Genomic DNA, 25601 nt, shown 5'->3' on the forward strand with positions numbered 1-25601 from the left:
CCTGGGCTTCATTCCCAGTATTAAAATAAAAACAAAAGCCACATCTGTTGGCAGAGTTCATGTTGAGACTGTTGTAATCTTTGCAGTGCATTATTCACATCCTGAATGTGAAAGGGGCTCAGGGTGTGGTCTTCACATATCCATCCTGAGTAAGAGGGCACCAGGGTCAGGGCACTACATGTCCATCCTGAATAAGATGGGTATTATGAAGGGAATGCTGTGTCCATCTATATAAGAGAGCACCAGGGTGGGGACACTGGCAGGGACACCCAGACTTGCCCCAGTGTTGTGGAATACGTTATTAATTAATTAATTAATCTGAATGAATCTGGCTTTGCAGGCACTCTGCTCTCTGAGCCTCAGTGTCTTCAACTATATGACAGGATTGACACACCCTCCTTAAAGTTGTGAGGGACAAACAAGACAATGGCTTTAATGAAGCAACAGAGCTTTCCTGGTTCCTGGGGAATGTTCAGCAAGTAATGAGTGAGACATCAGCCTGTGCCTTATACCGCCCCACAGACCTACTGGCCTCAATTTTAACTCCTTTCCCCCTATTCGCACAAAGCACCCCTTTCCTCTGGGATTCTAGGTGGTCATTTGAGATCTGTGGGCTCTGCTCAGCAGGTACCTGGCACAGAAGCATGCCTCAACAAAGGGCTAATGTTTCTGCTCCCCCATGCCCAGCCTGCATCACCTGTGCTCTGAGTCTGCCTCTTGGTGTAGCCACAGGAATCCCTGCTCATCCTGCTTAGTGAGTCATGTCAGGTCACTCCATCAAGTGAGTGTCTACTTAATTCCTCTTGTATCCCTCAGAATCCGAGGGCTCCCTCCAACCTCTGGTTGTCCTCTGGGTCTGTGCTGCCACCCACCTTTCATCTAGACTCTAAGACTGGGTAAAGCAGAGATCAGGAAATCCCAGAAGGGCATGGTGGGGCTAAGCCTGAAACCTCTACCCTCAGGGAGCTGAGGCAGGAGTATCACCAAGACAGCCCTCTGCTATGTAGAAAGACCCTGTCTCAAGAAAAACATTAAAGTGGTTGAGGGTGAGGAGATTGATTGGCAAAATCCTTGAGAACCTGATTTGGATACCTCACACCCACCTAATTCCAGCTCTGGGGGAGGCAGAGTCAGGAGGATCCCTTGTTGGCCAGCCAGTCTAGCCAAATATCCAGGCTAGTGAGAGACCTTGTCTCAACAGAGATGGGCATTCCCTCAAGATGATAACCAGGTTTGTCCTCTAGCCTCCACAGGCATGCAAATCTGTGTATACGTGCACACACTATTACTTACACACACTAAACAATATAGACAGTAAAAGAAAGAGAAGCCTTCTGAGTATGAAAGCCTGGCTTAGGTGACATGCTGTGGGGCAGGATAGTGGTGACAAGCAGGGCTTGGACCCATGTATTCTTTGCCACGGTCTGGTCCAACCTTAATGATTCTGAATCCTCATGACAGCCCCATCTTACAGAGAAAAAAAGTGAAGTCTAAGTAACTTTTCTAGAGATTCCTTTCTCACAACCAGTGGGTTTAGTATAGGATTTGAGCCACAGTGGGTCAGTCCCACCATTCTGAGCCTATTAACATAACTGCCAACACTCACTGGATGGCCAGCCAGGCTTTAAACAGACGTGGAGCTGCAGGGAGTTCTTGATGACAGGCAACAATCCAACTGTCCAAGTTCAGAGGCCTCAATCTCACTTGAGTTTCTTGCCAGGCATTTCCCTGTTTGGCTCAATGACATATCAAGAATCAAGTCCTTAAGATTTAGTACTTGTTAGCTGGTTTTGCTAGCAAGGAAAGATGTTTAGAAATAGTGTTATTAGGCTGGTGAGATGGCTCAGTGGGTAAGAAATAGTGTTATTACCCATCACCCAATTCCAAAGTCCACTGCTTGGACCTCCAAGAAGCATGCTGGCTGAGTATACCAAAATGCTAGTGGTGTTATAAGCTTCACAGAGCTCACCATGGTGAGTCCACCACAGCGCCTTTACTGTGGCCCAGCAGGGAATCATATTTTACTATAAAGCCATGTCCATTCTGGAAGTGGGGTGTGTCGGCCACAGGTGGATGCGGTCTCATCAGCCTTTACCATGAGCCGTGAAGAGGAGTAGGTGGAGACCTCAGGATATCCAAAGTACCAAAGGCTAGTAGCATCTTCTCCCTGTTCCCTTGATCCTCCTCACAAGTCCACCAGACCACCTTTTCCTTGCTATTTTGTTCACAGGCAGACAAAGGCCTTTCAGCCCCAAGTGACTAAGTGTTGGCTCTGGGCTGGAGTCTCCGGGGTTGTTGATTGGTAGACTTGGGTCAGCTGTCCAGACCTCGCCCAGTCAGCGATGGCTGAAGCAGGTGCTGTGGAAGGAAGGTAGTTGTGTTGTATTTCCCCTTGTTCATTCCTGTTTCCTGTGTTAGTGGCCGTTGATGCCGATAGGGCGATGGTGATGAGGGCAGTTTTATAAACTCTGAGCTTCAGTCGTCCATATCTGACTCCACACAGGACGAGTCTTTTGGCATCTTGACTCCTGTTGTGTCATCATCAGAGATCCTTCTAGACTGACCGCAGATGGACACCATTGCTTTCTGCTGCTCATTTGGGCTTAGGACTGGAGCTGGGGACATGGCTTAATAAGAGAGTGTTTAACATGTGTTTCATCCTCAGTACCACAGAAGAGAAATAGGAAACTTCCTGTCTAACAGGTTTAGGGTAGGACTGTCAGCAGTGACAGCCAAGCCTTAGCTTAGTCCCAAGTAGAAGTCAGAGCATGTTCCCAGCAGAGACACACAGGGAGACACATGAATGTCCAGCTCCATCACACCCAGCAGGGCCAGGAGAAAGTCTACACCTCTCTTTTTAGAACCAAGTCTGCAACTCAGGAAGGAGTCTGGAAGGCAGACTCAGAAGGAATGCCAAGTCCCTGCTCCCTGGCAGAGGCACACCAGCCAAATTCCTGATGTGTGGTGCTTAGTGTTTCCTGGCATGCTTATAAGGCCAACCCCACCATTGCTTTCAGTCAGAGGAATTCAGATCACAGAGACCAGAGTGATGACAGCCTGCGCTAGAGCCCCATCTGCCACATGTCACACCAGTTCCTGTGAGGAATATGGGGACTTCTGGGTTCTTTATTTGTGGCAGATAGGAAGATGGGGACAGAGCAGGCATGGGAGAATCTGCAGGTTATAACCTCCAGGCTGATCCAAGAGACTGAAGGCAAGAAGCTAGTGTTGACTGGCCTTCCTGTCCCAGATAACACTTCCTGGGTATTTCTAAGCACCTCATGCTTTCTGTGCGTGGCACTGGGTCTTGCCAGGGAGCAAAGATGAGGTGGGAGGGACACTGAAAGGAAGTGACCATCTGGAGGAAGAGCTGGCCCAGCAGAAGGCAGAGAAGGACAAACCCCACTGAAGAAGACATCTGGTGGGGTGGAGCAGAAGAGCAGTGGCTGGGGAAGATGGAGATTGCAGAATTAGGAAGAGCCGCGACAGGGCTTGAGGGCAAAGTGAGCGAAATCATTTTTGTTCTTGGCATAAGAAATGATTGTGGCAATGAAAATAGCATGTGACAAACTCTGCTGTAGGCTCATGGCCCAGGGTGTTAAAGTAACCAGACCACATACAGAGCATGAGGTGCTAGAAATACCTAGAAAGTATTTTCTAAGATAGAGAGGCTTGCCTTCAGTCCCCCAGATCAGTGTGGAGGCTGTCATCTATGGGTTCTCCCATGCCTGCTTTGTCCCCTCTTTCCTATCTGTCACCAGCAAAGAGCCTAGTAGTCTTGTCACTGGAATTGGAGAACCCTGGCAGAACTTGATCTGAGGTTGATCAGTGCCTGTGTGGGAGCTGAGAGACCATGAGGCTGAGAGTGATGGGTAAGAACAGGGCAGGATGGAACCAAGAATCAAGTTAAGTCTCAGGTACTCTTAGACTTTGTAAATAAGAAAGTGGCACCACTGTGATAGGAAGCTGTGAGTAGGCTAGGTGTGGTGGGCATACCTGGACTTCCAAGATTCTGGAGGCTGAGGCTAGCCTGAGCTATGTAATGAGACCACATCTCAAAGGGGTGGGAAGAAAGAAGCAAAGAAAGAGATATGAGAGGAGAAAGAGAAAGGAAAGGAAAAGAAGCAAAAGCTAGCTAGCTAGCTCTCTGGGACAGGGGGCTGAAGTGGTATGTTTCCTAAACCATGGGAGACAGACTGTCAAATGCAAGGCCTTTGTCTGGGATGTCAGGAATGAAGTGAAGACTGGCAAAGACTTAAAGTTATTGTCACTTGCTGTAAATGGGGAGTTCTGAGAATCATAGGTGTCTTAGGCATTCAAAGTGCAAAAAAGCCACCAGGGCTCTTGGGAACAGGTGGATACAGGAACCCATATAAAGCCATCAGAGTTTCTGTGTATCTTTTGGTTCCTGCTCCCAAGTTGGCATCATTTTTAGGCAGGTTTCCTACAGTGTAGTCAAATAGGCCCCCACATATATCCCCACATATATCAACCCTGTATCCCATCAATCTGGCTCAGCCAGGGGAATGACAGCCCCTGAGCTTCCATGTGGATAGCCTCAAAGTGGGATAGTCTTCAGAAAGCTGAGGGTTATTCCCCAAAGAAGGAAGGCTGAGTTCAGGGTGGAGTTGAGAGGCCACTATTGAGACAGGAAACAGGATGTCTGTATGGAAAGGGTAAGGAGAAAAGGGAATGATCTGGTTCCCTCCCTTTTCTAGACAGGAGAGATTTATGCATGTCTGAAGGCAGAGTGAGCAGCAGAAGCACTGGAGGAAGCAGTGTGGGAGATTCTAAAGAGAAGAGTAATTGCTAATACCAAGCTCCCTAGAGCACAGGCAGGGAGTGGAGTGAAGGCACTGCCCTGTATGAAAGCAGCCTGGAATGGCAGTGCTGCATGCTGCTGTGTATTCAGAGTGACATCTTCCCATGACTGGCTGTGCTTGGCTGCCAGCAAGAGCCACTGCCCGATGGTCACACTGAGCTCACAGACTCTGAGAGGGGGCTTCAGAGCCTTCCTTGAAATACTGGTTGAGTCCTTACTCCTTAATACACTTAGTGAAGTTGACTGCTTTGAGTTGTGGTCTTTCTACCTCCACAGACCAGTGCTGGTACTCAAACTTAACATTCTTTCTTAGCTGGGCAGTGGTGGTCATGCACACCTTAAATCCCAGCACTTGGGAGGCAGACAGGCAGATTTCTGAGTTCAAGGCCAGCCTGGTCTACAGAGTGAGTTCCAGGACAGCCAGGACTATTCAGAGAAACCCTGTCTTGGGGGGGAAAAAAAGAAAAGAAAAAATAACAACAAAACAAAACAAAACATTCTTTCTTGAGCACTTATCCCACTGTTGAATAATGCCTTTGTAGTGCTGCCAGAGCCATGTGCCTGGGCCAGCCTCCAGTGCAGTGCAGCCTACACTGTGACCAACTCAGACCCCATGGGCCGTGATATGTCCCTTGTTATCGGAGTTTCAAAGTGGGGTGACTTCTGGTAAAGTTTCTAACACCAAAATAGCCTTTCTGGATCATCTTCCTGTCATGGTACTCAAGACAAACAAATTTCAAAGGAAATAGATCACTGTGACCCCTAAGTTCAGAGGCTCAGGCCTGAGCTATCTGGCCATGTTGCTTTGGGCCTGCAGAAGACAGCATGCCATGGCAGTGTGTGAGAGAGAAGCTGCTCACCCAATGGTAGCTGGAGAGTGAAGAGAGGGAGAACATCCCAGAGTCCCCTTCAGGGGTGTGGCCTCACCTCATAAAGGCTCCACCCTTCCCAGTAGTGCCACAGTATGGATTCCAAGCCTGAAACATACTAGCCTTTACTGGGGAACATACTGGGGAACATTCAAAATTCAAACTGTAGCTCTTCTTTTGATTTGCACAATAGTTGTACTCCTAGAAAGTTCATCTTCTTGTTTTTCCTGAAAAGAGAGTCTAGACTTGGGTTATGATAAACAGTTCTTTGTCAAGGCCAACACTGGAGATCTTGTGGGACAGAAAGCCATAGTTCACCTAGCCCACCCTGAAGTTGTAGAGTACTCATGTGGACCATCTTCATGTTGTGGAGTACCTTATTAATTAATTAATATCTGAATGAATCTGGCTTTGCAGGCACTCTGCTCTCTGAGCCTCAGTGTCTTCATCTGTAAGACAGATTTACACAGCCTTCTTAGAGTTGTGAAGGACAAACAAGACAGTGGCTTTAATGAAGTATCAGAGCTTCTCTGGTTCCTTGGGAATGCATGAGACAGTTTTCAAGGTATGACACTAATAGGGCACCCCCTCCTGTGTTCTCTTTCAGAAGACACCCAGGCCACCCAGGCACTGCCTTGGTTGCAGTGGTATGGTGAGCAGGAACATGCACTGCATGCATCATGGGACTCCCTCACTGCCTTCGACCGTGCCCACCGGGGCCGAATCTCTGCCCTGGAGCCACAAGGGGACATCCTAGATGAGTTCCTGAAGCAGCAGAGGAGCAGCCGGCATGAGGAATCCTCAGCCCCTTGCAGAGAGGAGGAGCCAGAGCCCTCCACAGAGACAGATGGCGACAGTGACTTTAAAATCCCAGTCCTCCCTTATGGACAGCACTTGGTCATTGACATCAAGTCTACATGGGGAGACAGACACTATGTTGGCCTTAATGGCATAGAAATATTCAGCTCCTCAGGGGAACCAGTACAGATCTCCAGCATTACAGCGGACCCCCCTGACATCAATATTTTACCAGCTTATGGGAAAGATCCACGTGTAGTCTCCAACCTCATTGATGGGGTGAACAGGACCCAGGACGACATGCACGTCTGGCTGGCCCCCTTCACACCAGGCATGACCCACACCATCTCTATTGAGTTCACACACCCTTGCCAAGTTGCCCTGATTAGGATTTGGAATTACAATAAGTCTCGAATCCACTCCTTCCGAGGTGTGAAGGACATCACAATGCTGTTGGATTCTCAGTGCATCTTTGAAGGAGAAATTGCCAAAGCCTCAGGAACCCTGATGGGAGGTACAGTATATTTGTGGGGATTTTCTACAAGCCCTTGTTTGCTACTCACTGAGGCATGGAGTGGAAACCCATGAGCTAGCCCAGGACAGGTAAGGTCTTCCTAGACATGAGGTGCACCCCTCACCTCCTCCAGGATGGGTGGCCTCTAACACTGTCTTTCTAGAGACCAGGATCTTGAACCTGAGAAGGGGCTTTTCTGCAAGTTCAGAGTCATAAATTGTAGCATCTTTCTTGCCTTAAGGCAAAGGGGTGGGATATTTAGGGAGCCCATGGGCCAGCCAGTCATTGGAGCCCAGCTCCCCAGGTTGGAAGAATACCCACACCTTCTGGGAGAGGTGCTTCATAAAAGGGCCCACAGGAATCCAGGTGAGGCAGTGTCCACATGTAATTCCAGCCCTAGGGTTATGCTGCATGGTAAAGTCACCCTCGAGAGCAGCTCCTATCTCATACACACTATTTGAAATCCTGCTTTACCAAAGACTGTAGCTCATATGAGCTATAGACTAAGTTCAGGGGCAGTCTAGGTCTTAACAAGGCAGTCTCAAGATTTAAAGCAAGGGAAGTCTGTGGCTATAGGTCAGTGGTAGACCTCTTGAGTAGAATGTGCAAGGCCCTGGGGTCTTGTATCCCCAGCACTGCAGAAAAAGGCTTAGGCATCTGGGTTGGGCACCCAGTGTCTCACGCACACCAGGGACTTGTATGGTGAGGGATAACAAGAATCCTTGCTCCATGAGGTCCCACCAATGTGGCTCTCAGCTTGATAAACTGTGGGGGCTAAGCTCTTGGCTCACATCAAGAACTGTCAGTTGCTTGAGACCACATAGTGTATAGGACACTATGACATGTTATATGGCAGATCACTGGGGCCTGGGGCCAGCTGAATCTTCTCTCTTCTTGGTGATGTGCCCAGCCCCCGAGCACTTTGGAGACACTATTCTATTCACCATGGATGAGGACATCCTGGAGGCCATCTTCTGTTTGGATGATACTTTTGACATGGATGCTGAGAGCCTATGTGGCCTTCAGCCTGAAGAGGCACTAAGGAGGCCCAGCACTGCTGACGAAGGTCTGGATGAAAGGCCTTTCACACAGGCCGGCTTGGGTGCCCAGGACCAGGTAGGACTGGAGTGGGCCTGGGGAGTACCCCTAACTGGATTCCTTTTGTTGTTCAGGACATGGTCTCACTGTGCAGCACAGTCTTCCTGCCTCAGCCTCCCAAGTAGTGGGACAGCTCCTAAATAGATTACTGCTCCTGACTCCGAGCAGGGAGGGAAAGGAAGATGGATGTCCTTTATGCTGCTGGGGCTGCTGCCTTGACAGTCCCCATTTTTTCTATTTCATTTTCTATTCAGTATTTCATATTTCACTTTCTAATTATTTTTTTAACTGAAGTGAAGTAAGGATTCAAATTTTCATCAAAGCCAGGAAGTATAGGCTAGATGTTGGGCTCAGTGCCGCATGTGTATGATACAGAGGTTGTGTTGTCTTTGGGGACAAGGGATGTGCCTGGGGCTGCTTCAGATCACTCACCATTGTGAGTAGAACAGAGATGCCTGAAGGAGGCAGGCTTTCAATTAAAACAATGAGCAGAGTATTCAAGTGGGGCTTCCTGTCTCTGAGAAGGAGAGGACAGGCTAGTGAGGAGAGGGATTTGTAAGGACAGGACTGGGAGGAGAAGAGGGAGAAGGCAGCCATGGAGATGTAATGTGAAAAAAAAGTCATGGAAGGAAAAAAAATGACCAAAGCTAAGCCTGTTAGTACAGGCCTGAAAGTCAGCCATTTGCAAGTTTAAGGCAAATCAGAGCTATAGAATGAGTTCAGAGCCATGCTGGCCAAGTTAGAGAAACTCTGTCTCACAATAGAAAGCAAAAAGAAGGCTGTAGATGTAGTTCAATGGAAAAGTACTTGCCTGGCATGCTTTAAGCTCAGATTCAACCCCTGGAACCATTTATAAACAAAACAGTGAGCACAACTGGCCACCTGAGCACATGCCCTAACCCAAGCTCACTAGTGATACAGGCTTTCTAAGCCCGGCCCGGAGATGACCCTCAAGTAGGGACTGCTTGGGCATGGATTAAGTACCTTAACTGAGGGTATGCCTCGAAGGTATCAAAGCCAGAATCTGAGTGAAAATGCTAAAGAAAATGGGCAAGAGTGATCCCATGTCAGGGCCCAGTGATAAAAATGGAGAGGCCCTGGGGTCTCAGGGAAGGGTCCTAAAAGAGGAACAGAAAAAAAAAAAGATAGATGGGTCAGCCAGAAGCCCCAGGAGACAGGCTGGCCCACAGAAGTGTGTGAGGAAAACAGGCAGCTGGCATAGAGACCAGATCCCTCTTCAGTGGGACTGGAGCCACAAGGCCAGGCAGTAAGATGGGGTAAGATGGCCACAAGCAGGAGCCTGAGAAGGGACTGCCACTCTGCCCAATGACAGCTCATCACCCATTGTTGCCTGTTCTCATGATCTTTTCAAAAGCCAGAAATCTGGGTCTTAAAGGATCTCAGTTTAAAAGTGGCAAACAACTGAAAGCTCCAAGCCTTCCCTGTCCACAAAGCACACTAATCTGCTCTTGACCTATGGGTCTCCAAGGAGCTGACTTTGAAGTCCTCCATCTGCCCAGTGGTTTCCAAATGTCAAGGCCCAGGGGCACCTGCTGATGGACCTGATCTGCGAAGCATGAGGGACTGCTTGGTCCTGGGGTAGACAAGCCTCTTACTTCCTTTTGTCCTACACCATCCCTGACTGAAGCACTGGAGGCTTCTTTGTCCAGGAGAATTAATATAAAATAATAAATTAATTAGTTTTATGTGGAGACCCCAAGCAGAGTATAGCAGAGTACTCTGACCTATCAGTAGACAAGACTGGTTGCCCATGGGGGTCAACTAAGAACTCCAGCAATACAGGAGTCTCAGCTCACCTCTAAGATGCCAATTTTGGATAGCCAAAGTGGGGGCCACTTACTGTGGTTTGAGGTCCCCTTTCTTCCTTCTTCCTCCCTTCTTCCTCTCTTGTCTCAGCCTCTTCGCTCCCTCTGTCTCTTTTTGTCACCCCTCTTCTTCCTCTTCCTTTCCTCCCACCTCTCTTCTCCCTCCAGCTCTGCCTCTTCCTGTCTTCTCCTTTTCCTCTTCCTCATTTATTCTCCTTTCTCCTCTTCCATCTTTCTCCCTCCCTCCTCTTCCTCTCCCTCCCTGACTCCTTGTCTCCCTCCTTCCTTGTATACCTCCTTCCTTATATCCCTCCTTCCTTGTCCCCCTCCTTCCTTGTGTCCCTCCCCCTCTCCTCCTCCCTCCTCTATCCCTGTCTCCTGTCTTCCTTCCCTCTCACTCAGTAAGCATTATGGGTCCACAAGGGACTTTGAGAAAGTCTGAATACCCTGTTGTTGCCCCTCAGCTGTCGGTAAGAGCTATGGGTGGGGATGTAGTCCCAGGCTCCAGATACCCACATACCTCATCATAGGATGAGAAGGCATACAAAAACAGATGCAGGGATTTCCTGAGAATAGAATGAGCAATGAATCTCTTAAAGGAACTGTGTGGGTACCACTAAAATGTCTCTTTTCCCTGTTTCTCCCCAAACATCCTATAGGTACCAGGGCTAGAGCTACAAGCCAGCCCCCCTGTCTCTGAAGTCACCACACCTGAGCCAGGCATCTTCTATGGGTTATGTGAGTACCTTCCCCAAGTACCTGGCAGGGCCTTCTATTTATTTTGTACTATCAGAGGCATTGTGGCATTTTGTATTTTGTACCTAGGCCACCTATGTGACCACTGTGGATCTGGACTTGGGAGCCAATTGACTCCAGGCTGCTGCAGGCTTAGTAATTACAGCTATTATAGAACTCAGCCACAGCTCAGCTCTTACACAAAAAGATAGAAGGGGTTAAGGGTGGGGATGTGGACCAATCACATGACCCAAGGCCCAGGTCTTCTGACTTCTCCAGAGCTCATAATTTTAGGCAGACTCTGAAGTGTTGGCTAATTTCACATGTTGACATACATAAGGCTGCTCAGCTAGCAAGCCTTCCTGAATAGATGTCATCTGGGCTCCTAGGCCACTCATCCATGCCAGCCCCTTATTGTCTAAGGAAGCTCCAAGCTGAGATCATGGCTATCTGCAATCACCCCACTCCCAGGGCCCTGTTAACAGGTTCTCTGTGTGCCCTGCTGCCTTGCTTCCTGCTCTTTCTTGCCCTTCCTGCAGCTGTGTCACTTGCTTTCAGTTAAGAAGAGCTGCCACCTTCCCCCATTTCTTCAGAAGCAGCCTCACACCCCCAGTTCCCAGTTCATCCCAGCCTAGCCTGGCCCCTTCCTTTGCCACCTTAGTGGGTAGAGGCCCCTGGGTCTGAAAGCCTCTTCTGGCTCCCTGCCTGCCCAGTCTGTGTGGTCTGAGTATGGGGTCTCTAAGGTAGCTCTGAGGGAGGATGAGTGGAGCCTTCCGAGACTCACATTGAGGGGCAGGCAGGTCTGGACAGAAAGCAAAGGTGACCTCATAAAGGACTCAGCAGCTAGATGGGAAGCCTAGAGGCTGGGTTGATACTGGTGATAACCTGAGTTGAGAGAAAGCTTGGTCTTCGTGTCCCTGTGTTTTCTTGTCACTGGTCATAGGCCACATCCAGAAAGGACACACCTTTCTGAAGATACTCATTAGCCCTGTAGCTCAGACAGTCTCCTCCCCAGGACAAGGGTCTAAGTGGTGCCCAGTGTACACCACACCTCTTCCTGCTGGCTCTTCTGCACCTGCTTTCCCCAAACCTTCCCATTGTCCTCAGTGAGAACCTCCGTTGTTCCTTGCTTGCCCAAAAGGAAAAAAAAAATGGTCTCTTAGACAGAAAGGTGACTTATTTTGAATCGCTACTACTCTTTCCACTCCAGGTTACTGAATTACTTCAGACTAACAGGCTAAAGAGCTGTAATTCTACCACTTGAGAGGCAGGGGCAGGAAGACCTGAGTTCAAGGTCTTGCCTGAATAAGTGAATAAACAAACAAATAAATAGGCAGAGAGATGGTCCATTTGGCATATAAACTGGAGGACCACAGTATTTCAGTTCTTAGTACCCACATAAAGTCAGGCATGGCAGTGCACACCTGTAATCCTAGTGTTGGCAAGATGGAAACAAATAAAACTCTGGATCCCTGACCACCAGTCTGACCTAATTAGTGTGCCCTAGGATCCAGTAAGGAAGAATGACAGCCACATGTACACATAAAACCTAATACACAGGAATACTCACACTCAAGGCATGCTCGAGAACACACACACTGAATGAGTAAATAAATAGTCAACCAATATTAGATGAGAACTGGGCTTGGGGTGGGTTTTCTGAGAGGCAGAGCTGGGCCTTCCCTGACTGACCTCCCAATTCTTAGTATCCTTTTTTTTTCACATTAGACAACTGAAGCTCAGAGAGCCAAGGTTGGAACCAGACGCAAGGAGATCTTAACTCCAAGAGTACAAATCCTCCCTGTACTACAGTGTGCCTCAGGGCTCCAGTTAAGAGGCTGCTTTATGGCAGAGGCCCCTGTGAGGGTCAGCATTTCCTGTGAAGCTCTCAGGTCCTAGAAGAGAGCAATCCTTTATTTTTTTTACTGAGTTTACTTTCCTTGGGGTTTGAAGCACATGCACATGCATGTATGCACACACACACACACACACACACACAATAGAAATTGAATTCAAGCTGATTTCATCAAAAAGAGAATCTATTGGTTTTATGCATCTAGAAGTTAGGGTCACTAGTTTCTTAGGCAACTGGATGTAGACAGGGAAATGACATCATGACTTGCTATGTCTCGACCTTTCTACCCTGTTTGCCTCTTGTTCTTCTCCCTAGGAGCCATGCACCAGTAGCTCATAGGAAGGCTATGCAACAGAGGCTTCAGGGAGCTTTGTGCTCACATCCACCCATTACTAGCAACCCAAGAGCAAAAGACACTTTTCTTGTCCAGATCTAGCTCTAGAATTAAGTCTCAGGGTCTAGCTTATATCTCAAGCCTGTCCATACATTCATTATGTGGTTTACTATGTGAGGCTGGACAGTAGGAGATATGAAAACCATATCTGACCAGACATGGGTCATTAGCTGTCCCTGTAGCCTGGTGAGAGTGGATGAGCCACAACTCTTCCTGGAGAAGAAGGGCAGGTGAAGGTGCTGCCAGGGAGATTTTCCCCAAAAGCCTATTTACTGGTGTCCTTTGTATGGAACCAGTCTCGTCTTTCTCAGAAACAACATTGCAGTGCTCAGAGAGGTTGGCCCTGGGGTAGAGTACTGTGACTTTGATCATTGTACCTGCTAGGAAAGCATTGAGGCCTCTCCACTGTATTATTGCCTCCCTCTTGAACTTAGAGCCCCAAGATTCCTCCATCTCTTCTCTCTGAACCCCCATCCCATCCTTCACCTGCTTAGCAACCTGTGTACATGAAATGCACTTTAATCAGGTAGCCCCAGGGGTGTGTGCTTTGGGGGGAGGCGGTGGGTGGACATAGCCAATCCTCTTCATGCTTTGAAAGGGGGATATATGACTTGCTAATTTGCAGATGACACTCATTTGGGAAGTTTTGCAAATATCAGCCGTAATGAATAGGGAAGGAGTCGAGAGGGCCAAAACATGAGAGAAATAACAAAATTAATTTCCATTTGTATAAATACTAATTGATGCACCAGAGGAAAATGAATATGGAACATGGTTATCAGCTCACAAGGAGAGCCAGTGTATTCAGAGCCCTGAATCAGTGGGATCAGGTGCAACTTACAGACACAAAGGGACTGCAGGCATGGGAAAGGCTTCTTGTTCCCAGGGAGAGGGGACATTTCTGCCTCCTCCTGTCCCTCCCTTCCCAATCCACTCCCTCCTCCACCTCTAGGCATTCTCTCCCAGACATTACCCACACCACTCTGTCACTGGATCAATCCTTTCTCCTTCTATGTTCAAGCCGTTAGGTTCCATTGCCTCTTAAGCACACCTTAATTATGTCTCTGCTGCCCTCTCCCGCTAAGAGCACCCTTGGTAAGGCCTCTCTCAGCACCAGTGTCTAACCTCTAAGACACACTTCTGCCTGTACCACAGCCCTATCCCACACCTCTGTAGTCCCCAGACTCAGGAGGCAAAGCCTGGAGGATCATGTTTTGAGACCATCCTAGAATACAAAGGGAGATATTCTCAACAAAGCAAAGAAAACAAAAAGTAACCTATTATAACTTCCCATTACTTATGTCACAAACCTCTTAACTTGCGCTTGGCATTGAGCTCAGCCTCCTTTTCCAGTTTCATGTTCCTCTCCTCCCTTGGCTAACTGCTTCCAGATATGGGCCCAGCTTGTTCTCTCAACCTAGAATGATCTTCCTCTAGGAATGCAGGATAGCATGGCTCATCCTAGCATGCAGGCCCCAGCCCAGTTGCCATCTCCCCTCTCTAAACACCCAGTCCCTACTGTGCCACTCACCACCCATCCCATCGTTCTGTGGGGCGTGTGGCAGTGTGTATAGTTGTGTGCTCAGCATATGCCAGGTGTCTGTGACTGCAGAATGAACACTGCTCTCTCTGGGATATACTGTTCTCTAATTCTAAAACCATAGTTAGCACATACAGACAATCATGAGTATTCATTACCCTTCACTGAATTGGGGGAGATATGTCCACTAACCACCTATCTACTTTTCTATCAATCAGAGGTTTCAAAATAAAATTTGATTAAGCATTATGTGTTGGGCAGTGCTGTTCTAGGCTCTAGGGATAGAAGAGTCAGTACTGACCTCAAGGAAATAAATAAACACATTAATGTAATACCACTAGAGGTAAGGATAAAAGCAAATGGAGCAAGGGCTTGGAGAGTTATGGGGGCACAATCTGAAAATCACTAAGAGATGACATCTGAATGTGGCCAGGAGAAGGACTATATAAGTTAGGTTGTGCTGCAGAACAGACAAAGCCTCAGTGGAGCACCTGGATGCAGTGTTCCATAGTCCCCAGCACTCATGATTCTGTGGCTCACCTGAGCCACTCAGGTGTTCTCCTTTAGCCTATTCATGTCTCTGAACAGCCAGCATGTGGACCAGCAACTGCCTGCATGTGCTGCTATGGGCCAGAGCAACAGGTGACTAAGCTCTCTTGGCACCAGCACAAGATAGAAAAAAAAAGACAAGTTCCTATGCACATAAGCCATGCAGCCCAGATGCAGGGTGGGGAAGCTGACCCGCCTGTATGGGGAAAGCAGCATGGCCACAGGCTGGCGGGGCAGCCAGCTGCTTTGCTTGCCATCCGTACCCTGGAGGGCATGTATGCATGGCAAGCAGTCTGTCCAGTGCTACTTAGGACCCAGGTCTTCATCACTCCTGAAATGCTCAGGCCAACTTTGGTACCACAGAGGGTGTTTGAAGGCTGAGTCACAAAAGGGTGCTGGGAAATGACAGGGCATAGGACAAGATGTCAAGTGCAGGGAGGTGAGAGGTTGGAGCCTGGCCCCCAGAGAGTTCTGAAGTTTTCCTGGATTTGCAGATCCTCTTGTAAGAAATATGAAGCATCTCATGACCCCAGGCTTTCTGCCAGTTCCTCCAAGCATTCTGTCACTCAGCAAAAGTCTAAAAATTAAATTTTAGGTGCTAAACAGGCCAAGCACCTCCAGGGTAGGAGAGCCTATGAACTTGGCCCTGCACTACTGGTAAAGGAAGAACTCCAGCCAAGCCTATGACAGGGTGACAGGGTATGACCCAGAGAGGGGAGCTTTCTGGGCAATGGAATGAGTCACCTGGCATGTGTGTCCCAGGATGACAGAAGGTGTCCTGAAATGGTCTCTGATGAAGGAAGGGGGTGAAAACTGAGGAGGAAGGATGGGCTCAGCAGTCACTTCCTTTACCCTGAGTCCAGTGAGGGCTCATAGGAGGAGCCTATTTGCATAAAATGTTAAATTCTAGGTGTGGGGCTTCCTGATGTGACCGACCCATTTAGGTACTGCCAGGCATGCATTGGTATCGAGCTTCTACTATATGCCAGTACCTGGGTACCCAGTAGTCTAGAAAGACAAGTGGAGTTGTTCCTTAAGGAGTCAGCCACGTAGCAGGCCACATGGGCATTCCTTCACTAAATAGTGGCCTCTGTGGTTTGGTAGAGGAAATATACAAAGACATGGCAGGCTGGCCTGGTCCCTGAAACATGAGTATAGTCCAGAGGACAGGAGCAGCCTTGTGACAGAAGAAAGGCATAGAAAGGTGAACAATGGGAAGATCATCTGGGTGGAACTAAAGGTCCTGATGCATGATAACACCAGGAAAGGAACACCTCGCTGCATAACAACCCAAGGGAGCCAACAGGGTACAGACACGGTGTGACTGCAGCATGCCCTGAGTAGGCAGTGGTCTGGCCTGAGGACACCTGAGGAAAGGCTCATGGAGAGACTGAAGGTTTGCTCTCTTCTGGCTCCAGAGCCTCTGGTGATGACTGTCTGCGTTCCTTCCCTCACAGGCCTCCAACTAAACCTGACAGCCTCCTGGGGGGACCTGCACTACATGGGACTCACTGGCCTGGAAGTAGTAGGCAAGGATGGTGAGGCCCTGCCCATCCAACCACACCAGCTCTCTGCCTCTCCCAGGGACTTAAATGACCTGCCCGAGTATAATGATGACTCACGGACCCTGGACAAGTAAGTTAGAAGCTTGACTAGTGGCGGTTGGGGTCTAGGGACAAGCTCTGTATCTCAGGCGTCAGGCACATCAGATACTGCCTAGGATGGCATGTCGCCAAAAGAAGTAAACCTGACCCTTTGCACAGGTGATCCCTGTTGCAGAGCAGTCAGGATAAGAAGCCAGGCTGGGGTATCTGCAGATGCTGCATGTTGTGATATCACACTGGCCTCAGTGAGCGCCTAGCTCAGCATGGTCTATCGACCTTGGTGGTGACCAGCTCTGCTTGCACATACCTGCCCTAGGCCTCTCCCCTTTGCAAACTTGAAAGTGATAAGAAAGTCTGTGTTGGCCTCTATGGCTGCTCTGCTTCCTGCACATTCCAGATGCCATGGCCAGGTGAATGGGCAAGCTTTTTATAGTATCCATCCACACACACCTGTCATTCATCATGACTGGCACTTGACCTCCTGCTTTAAACAGCTATGTGGCTTAATTAGAAGCAAGGACAGTTGAAGGATGGAAGTTCAAAGCTCTCCTCTGCTTTAAATTTCCAAACCTCACAATTATAACAATGAGGACAACAAGAATAACCAATAGAGCAAGTGCCACATTGGAATGGTAAGTGCCAGACACTAAGCTGCTAATAGATTACAGATGTCCTTCCATGAAAGCCACAGCATAAACTAAGACTCATTATTGTTACCCCTGTGTACAGAGGAACAAGCTGAAGTCAGAAGGTGGCCAAAAGTGCCCAGAATGGTTAAGTAGAGTTAGGATTTAGACATAGGCTATGGGATTCGCTAACATAGCACTTAACTGCTGAGTTGGGCATCTCCTCTGCCTCAGTTTCCTTATCCACAGAACTATGACAGTAACCCCCATGGCTGCAGGTTGGAAATAAGGTGGTCACATTACAGCCCCTTGTCCTGGCTGTGTCCTCTTCGTCCCTTTAAGATGTCCCTTCACTGTGGCCTTCAATCCTGCTGGCACTGACAGCTTGGGGTCATTGTGGGCTGTAGATCCTGGCAGGTCAGCTACCTCTGGCCAGCTGCAGAAGACACCCCCACCTGCCCAGCTTGACCATCCCCATCACCTACTTGACAGACACCCCCACAGAATCCCGACAGCCTCTAGCCCACTCTTAATGTCATCCTTAAACATTCCTTTGCATATCTCTGACCAGGAAGCACTTGAAAATGCAAACACACCCTCAATGTCCTTGTCACACCTAGATCTGTGGGTAGTGGTGCCTGAGCTACCAGATAGCCCTCTTACTGTTTGTGTACTTGAGCTAAGATCCAGTAACCAAGTGTGCCATTGTCTGAGAAGCCCTTGAGCTTCAGTGAACTTTCTCTCATTTTTCCTTCCTTCTTTCCTTCATTTATTTTTATATTTTAGGTTAGACTACAAAGAAATGGATCTCATTAAGGCAACTTGTTACACACATCATCATGCTTTGTCCTCACTCCTCCCCTCCCCCACCATCCTTCCTGGACCCTTTCTTCTCTCAGTTAAGCCATGTCTGCTGCCATATTTTAACTGTTCTATTATGCTTCTATCCCCATTTTAAGATCCCTTCCTTCCCTCCAGTGAAACCCTTTCTAGTTCTTTAATATAAATGCTCTCTACACTCTGGAACGTCCCCACCTCCATGGTTCCCAGTCTGTAGACTCTCTGCACTCTGCAGCATCCCTACCTCCAATGTTCTGGCTTTCTTAAGATCTCTGTGTACCAACAGGACTTCAAGTTCAAGATCCTCCTGCTTCAGTTTCAAGTGCTAGGATTATAGAAGTATACCACCAATTCATCTCTTCTGTTTTGCTTGTTTTTCTATTTTTCTTTTATTGAAAGATTTTTTTTTTTAGTCAGATGTGGTATTTTATACCTTTAATCCCAGTACTCAGGAGGCAGAGGCAGGCAGACCTCTGAGTGCAAGGCTAACCTGGTTTACTTAGCAAGTTCCAGGACAGCCAGAGCTACACAGAGAAATCCTGTCTTGAAAAACAAAAACAAAAAAGATGTTTTTCATTCATCATATTGATTATGGCTTCCCTCCCCCAACTCCTTCTACTTCCTCCCCTCCTCCCCTCTTATCAGGACCCATACCCTTTCAGTCTCATTAAAAAACAAACAGGGATCTAAAGAATAATAATAAGTGAGATAATAATACAAAAACAAACAAATGGGAATAGGACAAAACAAACAGAAGGGCCAAAGAAAAAGCATAAGGATATTATACAAACACAAAGACACACATTTGCACACACAGCAATCTGGTAGAAGCACAAAACTGGGAGCCCTAATGCAAAGGACCTGTAAGCCTTTAAAAAAGTGTCCTGACAAAACATGAGACAAAGAACCTCCAAAGATGGTATTGAGTACCTTTTTTTCTGTTGGCCCTCTGCTGCTGGGCATGGGGCCTGGCCTGAAGCCATCTTTTATCCTTGTTGGTAATCTCACATTCTGGGAGTACCTGTGCTCATTTATATATTTGTTTGTAATATTTAGTGTTGTTTGTTTGAAGTTCTGAGAATAGAAACCAGAGCCCCTTTGCAAGTAGAGCAAGCATTCCACTACTGACTGCCCCTTCCCAGCCTTTGGCTATGCCAGGATGGCCCACGCTCTTCTGGCCTCTACCATATCCCTGCAATGACAGGGCCCTGATGGTGTCCATGGCATTTAGAGACCCCAATCTACACATGAAAGAGGCTTCTTGCTACTGGGTCTCTCAAGGGCAGAACCAGGAGGTGACTCAAAGGAGGAGACTTGTTTTGCCACCAGCCTGTCTACCATCTACCTCCAGTGTCCCCTCTCCCAAAACTCTGCAACAGTTTTGCTGGCAGCCAGTCCCCAAGACAGAAAGTGATTGCTTTGGAAGGAAACGGCAGTCTGCAGCAGCCAGCTTCCTTCACAAACAGCAGGGTCAGCCTGCTGAATTTCCTCAGTTTTAACATGCCAGCAATTGTAAGACACACCATCCATCAATTTAATAACAGCCTTTTAGAGCACAGGAGAGAGAACGCTTTACCTCCATGGATGAACACTTAGATTTATTCTAAACCTCAAACTATCAAATGGTAAGAGGAAAAGTTGATTTCAGATATGGGAATTGTAGCAAAAGCCAGAGTTGCTCATAGTACAGTCACCCTCAAGGTCCCTAGGGTCCAAGGGTGGAGTGGGGGCAGGGGGCTTGATTATCTGAGTCTAGGTCTTCAAGTTGCCATGCCACAACAGAGGACAAAGGTGGAGTCCAGGCTGAAGGCTGAAGAGGCTGAGGCAGGGATAGATGCAGAGGTGCTGAGGTAACTGGCTTGGAAGCCCCTCCTGCTGCTGGGGTTTCCCTGGGGCACTCACTCGGATCTGTGGCTGCCAAGCGGGGTTAGCTCATGACAATCATGCCTCTTCTGGCACTTGTTCCTGGCCGAGGTCTCCCACGTTCCCCGATGTTTACCAAGAGAGAAGGGATTCACTTCTGCCAAACTGCCTCCACATCTTGCAGATCATGTGGACAACAGAGAAAAGGCCCACCACCTACCCCAGGACACCCCTTCTGAGCACTGATGCTGAGGTTATAACCTCATTTCCAGCTTGCAGTTGGTCCCTGCTTTCTGTGCTCTGCCTGCCTGACCACGCCACAACATCTCATGATGCTGTTCACCATGGCACATCCTAGGGTACCTGCATCACAGCTCTGTGATGAGCTTATTTCTACATCCAACCTTCCTAACACATAGAATAATAATACTTAGCAGAAGTGTCCCACCCTGGGGTCACTAGGCTGAGGGATTCCCAAGGAGGACACAGCTGTCTCTGTTGACCTGTTGAGGATAAGTATCTTTCGGCACCTTCTTGAGCACACAGTTTTTACCCCTTGAGTATTGCTTGACTTCACCGATCTCCCACCTTCCAAGACATATCTGGGTGAGGAAAGCAGGCTTCCTGGAGGCCTCCCACTATCTTGCTGACCTGCCCTCCTTGCCTGCAGGTTAATCGATGGCATGAACATCACCACCGAGGATGAGCACATGTGGCTGATCCCCTTTTCCCCTGGGTTGGACCATGTGGTTATGATCCACTTCGACAGAGCCCAAAGCATTGCTGGCCTGCGCCTCTGGAACTACAATAAATCTCCTGAGGACACCTACCGAGGGGTAAGCCGGGCAGAGCGGAGTCCACTGTCAGGGAGGCAGCATGATGAATGGCTGGTGTGGGTGCTGGAGAGGAGCATAAATCCTCCAGAACCTTCCAAATGGAGAGTGGTGGTGGGGGCAAGTGGTTTCCAGGGAGAGAGCAAGCTGCATTCCCTTTGGCACACAGCAAATGTAGCCCCACAGCCCAGGGCAGCCTGGGGAAATTGCAGAGCTTTTTTTCTCCTGTGACTGTGGGTGCCCTTCCCACAGTGTCCAGGCTTGTATGTCAGCTGCAGGCCTGGTGTCCATTGAACGCTAGGTGGGTGTTATCAGGCAGGCTTGTGTGTACTCCCCATTTCATTGGGCTCTCACCCTGCTCTACTGCCCCATCTCTCAGGGTTCTATGGAAGGCTGGAAAGGGCTTGCCATTCTCTTGTGGGTTACACAGCTAGAGTCTGGTCTGTCCAGCATAAAGCCACACTCTTTTTTTTTTTTTTTTTTTTTGGTTTTTTGAGACAGGGTTTCTCTGTATAGCCCTGGCTGTTCTGGAACTTACTCTGTAGACCAGGCTGGCCTCAAACTCAGAAATCTGCCTGCCTCCCAAGTGCTCCTCCCAAATGCTGGGATTAAAGGTGTGCGCCACCACCACTCAGCTTTTTTTTTTTTTAAAGATTTATTTATTTATTATATGTAAGTACACTGTAGCTATCTTCAGATATCCCAGAAGAGGGCATCATATCTCATTACGGATGGCTGTGAGCCACCATGTGGTTGCTGAGATTTGAACTCATGACCTTCAGTAGAGCAGTCAGCGCTCTTAACCACTGAGCCATCTCTCCAGCCCTAACACTCTCTTTCAGTTTCTGGTAGAAAGGTAGGGATGGCAAGTGGCCTCAGAAGGCTTGTAGGTCTTTGCAGTTTGCTGGCAGATCCCAGCAGCATGACTAGAGGATTCCTGCCTGGACATAATATGCGTGTGCGTGTATGTTTGTGCGTGTGCGTGTGCGTGTGCGTGTGCGTGTGTGTGTGTGTGTGTGTGTGTGTGTGTGTGTGTGCTTGTGTGTGTGTGTGTGTGTGTGTGTGTGTGTGTGTGTGTGTGTGTGTGTGTGTGACCAACTGGATCTCTGGTATATATCCAGAAAGGACATAGCAGGTGCTAAAAGTAGGAAGATGGAGCCTATGCCCATCTCACTGGTGGGGAAGGAAGGAGGTGGGGAGAGCCTGGAGGCCTGCACAGCACTGGTGCTAGAGGTTGTGCTCCTGAGCTACTGCCCTTGACCATCTGACCAGACTGCCACAGGCCACTGCCACTGGTGTCTGGGGTCCCCCATCAAGTCCCATACCTCCCCTGAAATGCATGCATGGGAAACACAAGTAAGTGTCCTCTTGACAGGGTCCTTACTCCAGGTACCTTGTGCCCAGACCCAAAGTTGTGCTCAAAGTGGAATGTAACTGTCACCGGAACTCAGACATGACTGGCTTTCCTGTGTCTCCTTTGCTAGGTCAGAATCGCTCATGTGTCCCTGGATGGGCTGTGTGTGTCCCCTGCAGAAGGCTTTCTCATCCGAAAGGGGCCTGGCAACTGCCACTTTGATTTTGCACAAGAAATCCTCTTTGGAGACTACCTACAGACGCGGCTACTGCCAGCACCCACCAAGAGGTGAGGGAGTTAGGTCTAGCCCACCAGTGTCGTCTGTGTGTGCATCCTCAGAGATGGAGCTGCAGTCACACAAATTGTCCAGAAATACCTCTAAGTGCTTCCAGCTAGTGCTTATTCCCCAGCCCCGATCCCAAGAGAAGAGCAGACGAAAAGCTCTCACTTGAGTTTGCCGGGTGTCCTGGAGACTGTTCCAGCACCAAAGTATAAACCAAGTGAGGTTTGCTGGTTAGAGTACCCAGTGTCTGAGCCCCAAACCCCACAGTAGTGAAGCAAAAGAGCTCATTCCCCAGTGGCAAATTAACAGTGTCCTTGCTCGGGATAGCCCAAGGAGGTCTATAGAGAAGAGCTGGGAGAGAGGGCAGAGCAGTGATTGTCTCTCTTGGAGCCAGTATGGCCCATACTTTTGAGTCTGCAGTTGGGCTTTTGTTTTGAGTTTGTTTGTGTGTGGGGGGGGGGTTGTTTATTGTTGTTTTCCTGAGATGGGATCTCACTCTGTAACCCTGGCTAGCCAAGATCACTATGTAGATTAAGCTGACCTCAAACTCACAGAGATCTTCCTGTCTCTTAGAGTCTATACTTGAAAGCAGGGATTTTTACCCATTGTACAGAAATGGAAACTAAGGCCTGGGCTGGGGATCATGAAGTCAATAGTGCTCAGGGCTTCCCTTTTGTCCCATTTCTCTTCTGCATCCCCATCCTGCCTACACCCCAGTTTGACTGCTATGAGAGGCCTCCTCAGACTTCTGCCTATCCAAGTGGCCTGTTAGGCACCCTGCCCCATCAGCAGCACCTAGCCCTCAGATCTGTAGCCTCTGCTCCCCTCTAGAGAGCAAGGATGTGGTTAAGAGAGTGACCCCAGAGGCACATCCATTTAAGCACCTGGCAGCTGCCTGGCTTGCACAGTGGCTTCATCACTCTGTCCAGGTGTCTGCACCTATGTCTGAGTTAAACTTGTCCCCACTTTTAGGTACTGTAAGACTTGCAAGGGTCTGTAACAGAAAAGAGCTGGGTCTTCCACTGCCCCTATGGATACACTGCATCTCCCCCAGGAGCAGTCCATGGCTGAGGAGTGTCTCTTGGTGACTCTAGAGCAGAAGGATTCATGGTGCTGTTTTGGTCTCTTTACAGGCTAGATGCAAAGAGCCTGGAACGAGCCAGCATGGACTACGAAGCCCCACTCATGCCCTGCGGCTGTATCCTTCTCCCAGCCAGCACAGAGCCCGGCAGTCAGAGTGCCCGCACAGGGAAAGTGGAACTCATGAAGGCATCACTAGGACATAGTAGCAGCATGGGACCCATCTGCCCCTTAGAAAACTAGGGTTGTGGAAGTGGCACAAAAGTCCCAGCTGAGGGGGGCTAGAAAAGAGACAGGTGACCCAGGAACATGACAGGGAGGTGGCAGGGACAGATGCAGCAAGAGCACCCCCCCACACACACAGTCCTGGTGGGATCTCATCGCATGGCCAGCAGAGCATCAGCCCTGGAGCAGGCCACAGTGGCAGCCTCACTTCCCAGCCATGAAAACTAAAGCACAGGAGGCAGGCATGGTGGAAGCAGGAGGATCATGAGTCTCACACCATCTCTGACTATATAATGAGACCCTGTCTCTTTTTTTTAAAAAAAAAAGAAAAAACAAGAAAAGAAAAAGAAAATTGGAAAGAAAGCTAAAAGCTAGAATTAAAAGAAACAAATCAGAGACCAGATAGCTTGCCTCTGCCCGTGTGGCGGTGTCCTGGTCAGGAAGGAAGCCGTTGCTTTGCCTGTGACTGCCTGGGGTGTGTCTGGGTGCTCATGACTTCCATTCCTGCTCCTAGAAGCTGGGCCTGGGAAGATGAAGCCAGGGTGGGGCAGGTGTTGCCTTGCACATACGGTTCTTGTCCGTGGGGATCATTCTGCTGCAGCCACACTGGAGGCTATCCCCTACCCACAGCATGCTTATTCTCATGAACTTGGAAGACAGGGAGGAGAGAGGAGGTTTCTTGTTCTAATCATCACATAGACAGGGAAACTGAGGCTGAGATGAGAGTGGTCCCAGCACCAGTTGTCCACATGGTCTGCTCCTAGGATTCCTGTCCCTTCCTGTCCCCTCCCAGAGCAGGTGGAGTGGCAAGTGTGATGATGCTGTGCTCCTTTTGACAGACATCCATCTCTGGGAGAGAGACTCTTCCATCAACAAGCAAGAAGAACCCATCACATCTGCCACTTTCTTCCCCAGAAAACTGAGCTTCTCTTCCTTAATCACACCCACAGTCATTTTCCAGTTCCAACTGCTGTCCAGCTGGGGTGATCCCTACTACATTGGCCTCACAGGGCTGGAGCTGTATGATGAGCATGGGGAGAGAATCCCATTGTCCCAGAACAGTATCCTTTCTACCAGGAGCAGGAGCTGGCACGGAGGATGCTGCTGGAGATGGTGCAGCATCCCAAGCCTATAATTCTAGCACTTAGGAGGTGGAGGCAGGAAGATTTTTGCCTATGTAAGGCAAATTGCCAGTACAATTTTGAGGGCAGCCTGAGCTACATAGAAAGGCCCTATTTCAAAAGACCATGAGGGTCAAACATGGTGACACATGCCTTTCATCCTAGCACTCAGGAGGCAGGGGCAGGCAAATCTGTGTGACTTTGAGGCCAGCCTGAACTACTTAGTGAGACCTTGTCCCAAAATGCTCAACTAAAGGGAAGATCTGATGCTGATGGTGGGTGGGGGGGGTGGGGGGGTGGTAGTTATGGTAGTTATGATATGGGGTGATGGTAGTGATGTTCATGCTGGTGCTGATGCTGATGATGGTGATGACAATATGGAGGGATGCCACTGGGCCCCTCAAGCTGCTCCTGGCTACACTTGTCAAAGACACTACATCTGGTTCTCTTCAGACCAGAGTCCTGTGGTTGAGAATGTGGGAGATTCCTGCTTAGCACAGGCCCTTCTCAGAGGGCACCAGCAGCTGGTGTTCCTCAGGCTCTGAGGGCTACAGGAGGACTCAGTGAGGGAAGTGTATTAATTGGAACCTTTGCTCACGGTGTGCCATGGTGCAGCTTTTTGTTTGGTCTATAGGGTTCTGGAATATTTCAGTTAGTGATTGATATTTTTAAATGCCAGCCTCGGTAACTTAACCTGACCATGACTAAACCAGAGGACCCATGGATGTCTTCACAGTTTCCCTCAGTGCTGACTCCAGGGGCTCTTGTTATC

General features: G+C 48.8%; 1 protein-coding gene across 7 annotated transcripts in view; it reads left to right on the top strand.

Moving 5' to 3' along the window:
• Positions 1–25601, top strand: part of Kiaa0556 (KIAA0556 ortholog) — a 170548-nt gene that overhangs the window by 139884 nt on the left and 5063 nt on the right. For all 7 annotated transcript variants that reach the window (XM_031388223.1, XM_031388229.1, XM_031388227.1 and 4 more), the window contains 8 exons: positions 6299–7003; positions 7914–8119; positions 10587–10665; positions 16458–16635; positions 20604–20769; positions 22251–22408; positions 23537–23601; positions 24659–24769. In XM_031388223.1, coding sequence (XP_031244083.1) covers positions 6299–7003; positions 7914–8119; positions 10587–10665; positions 16458–16635; positions 20604–20769; positions 22251–22408; positions 23537–23601; positions 24659–24769 — 1668 coding nt within the window. The remainder of the gene's footprint in view (positions 1–6298; positions 7004–7913; positions 8120–10586; positions 10666–16457; positions 16636–20603; positions 20770–22250; positions 22409–23536; positions 23602–24658; positions 24770–25601) is intronic.

The sequence above is a fragment of the Mastomys coucha genome, unplaced genomic scaffold (genome assembly GCF_008632895.1).
Source record: "Mastomys coucha isolate ucsf_1 unplaced genomic scaffold, UCSF_Mcou_1 pScaffold21, whole genome shotgun sequence".
NCBI lineage: Eukaryota > Metazoa > Chordata > Mammalia > Rodentia > Muridae > Mastomys > Mastomys coucha.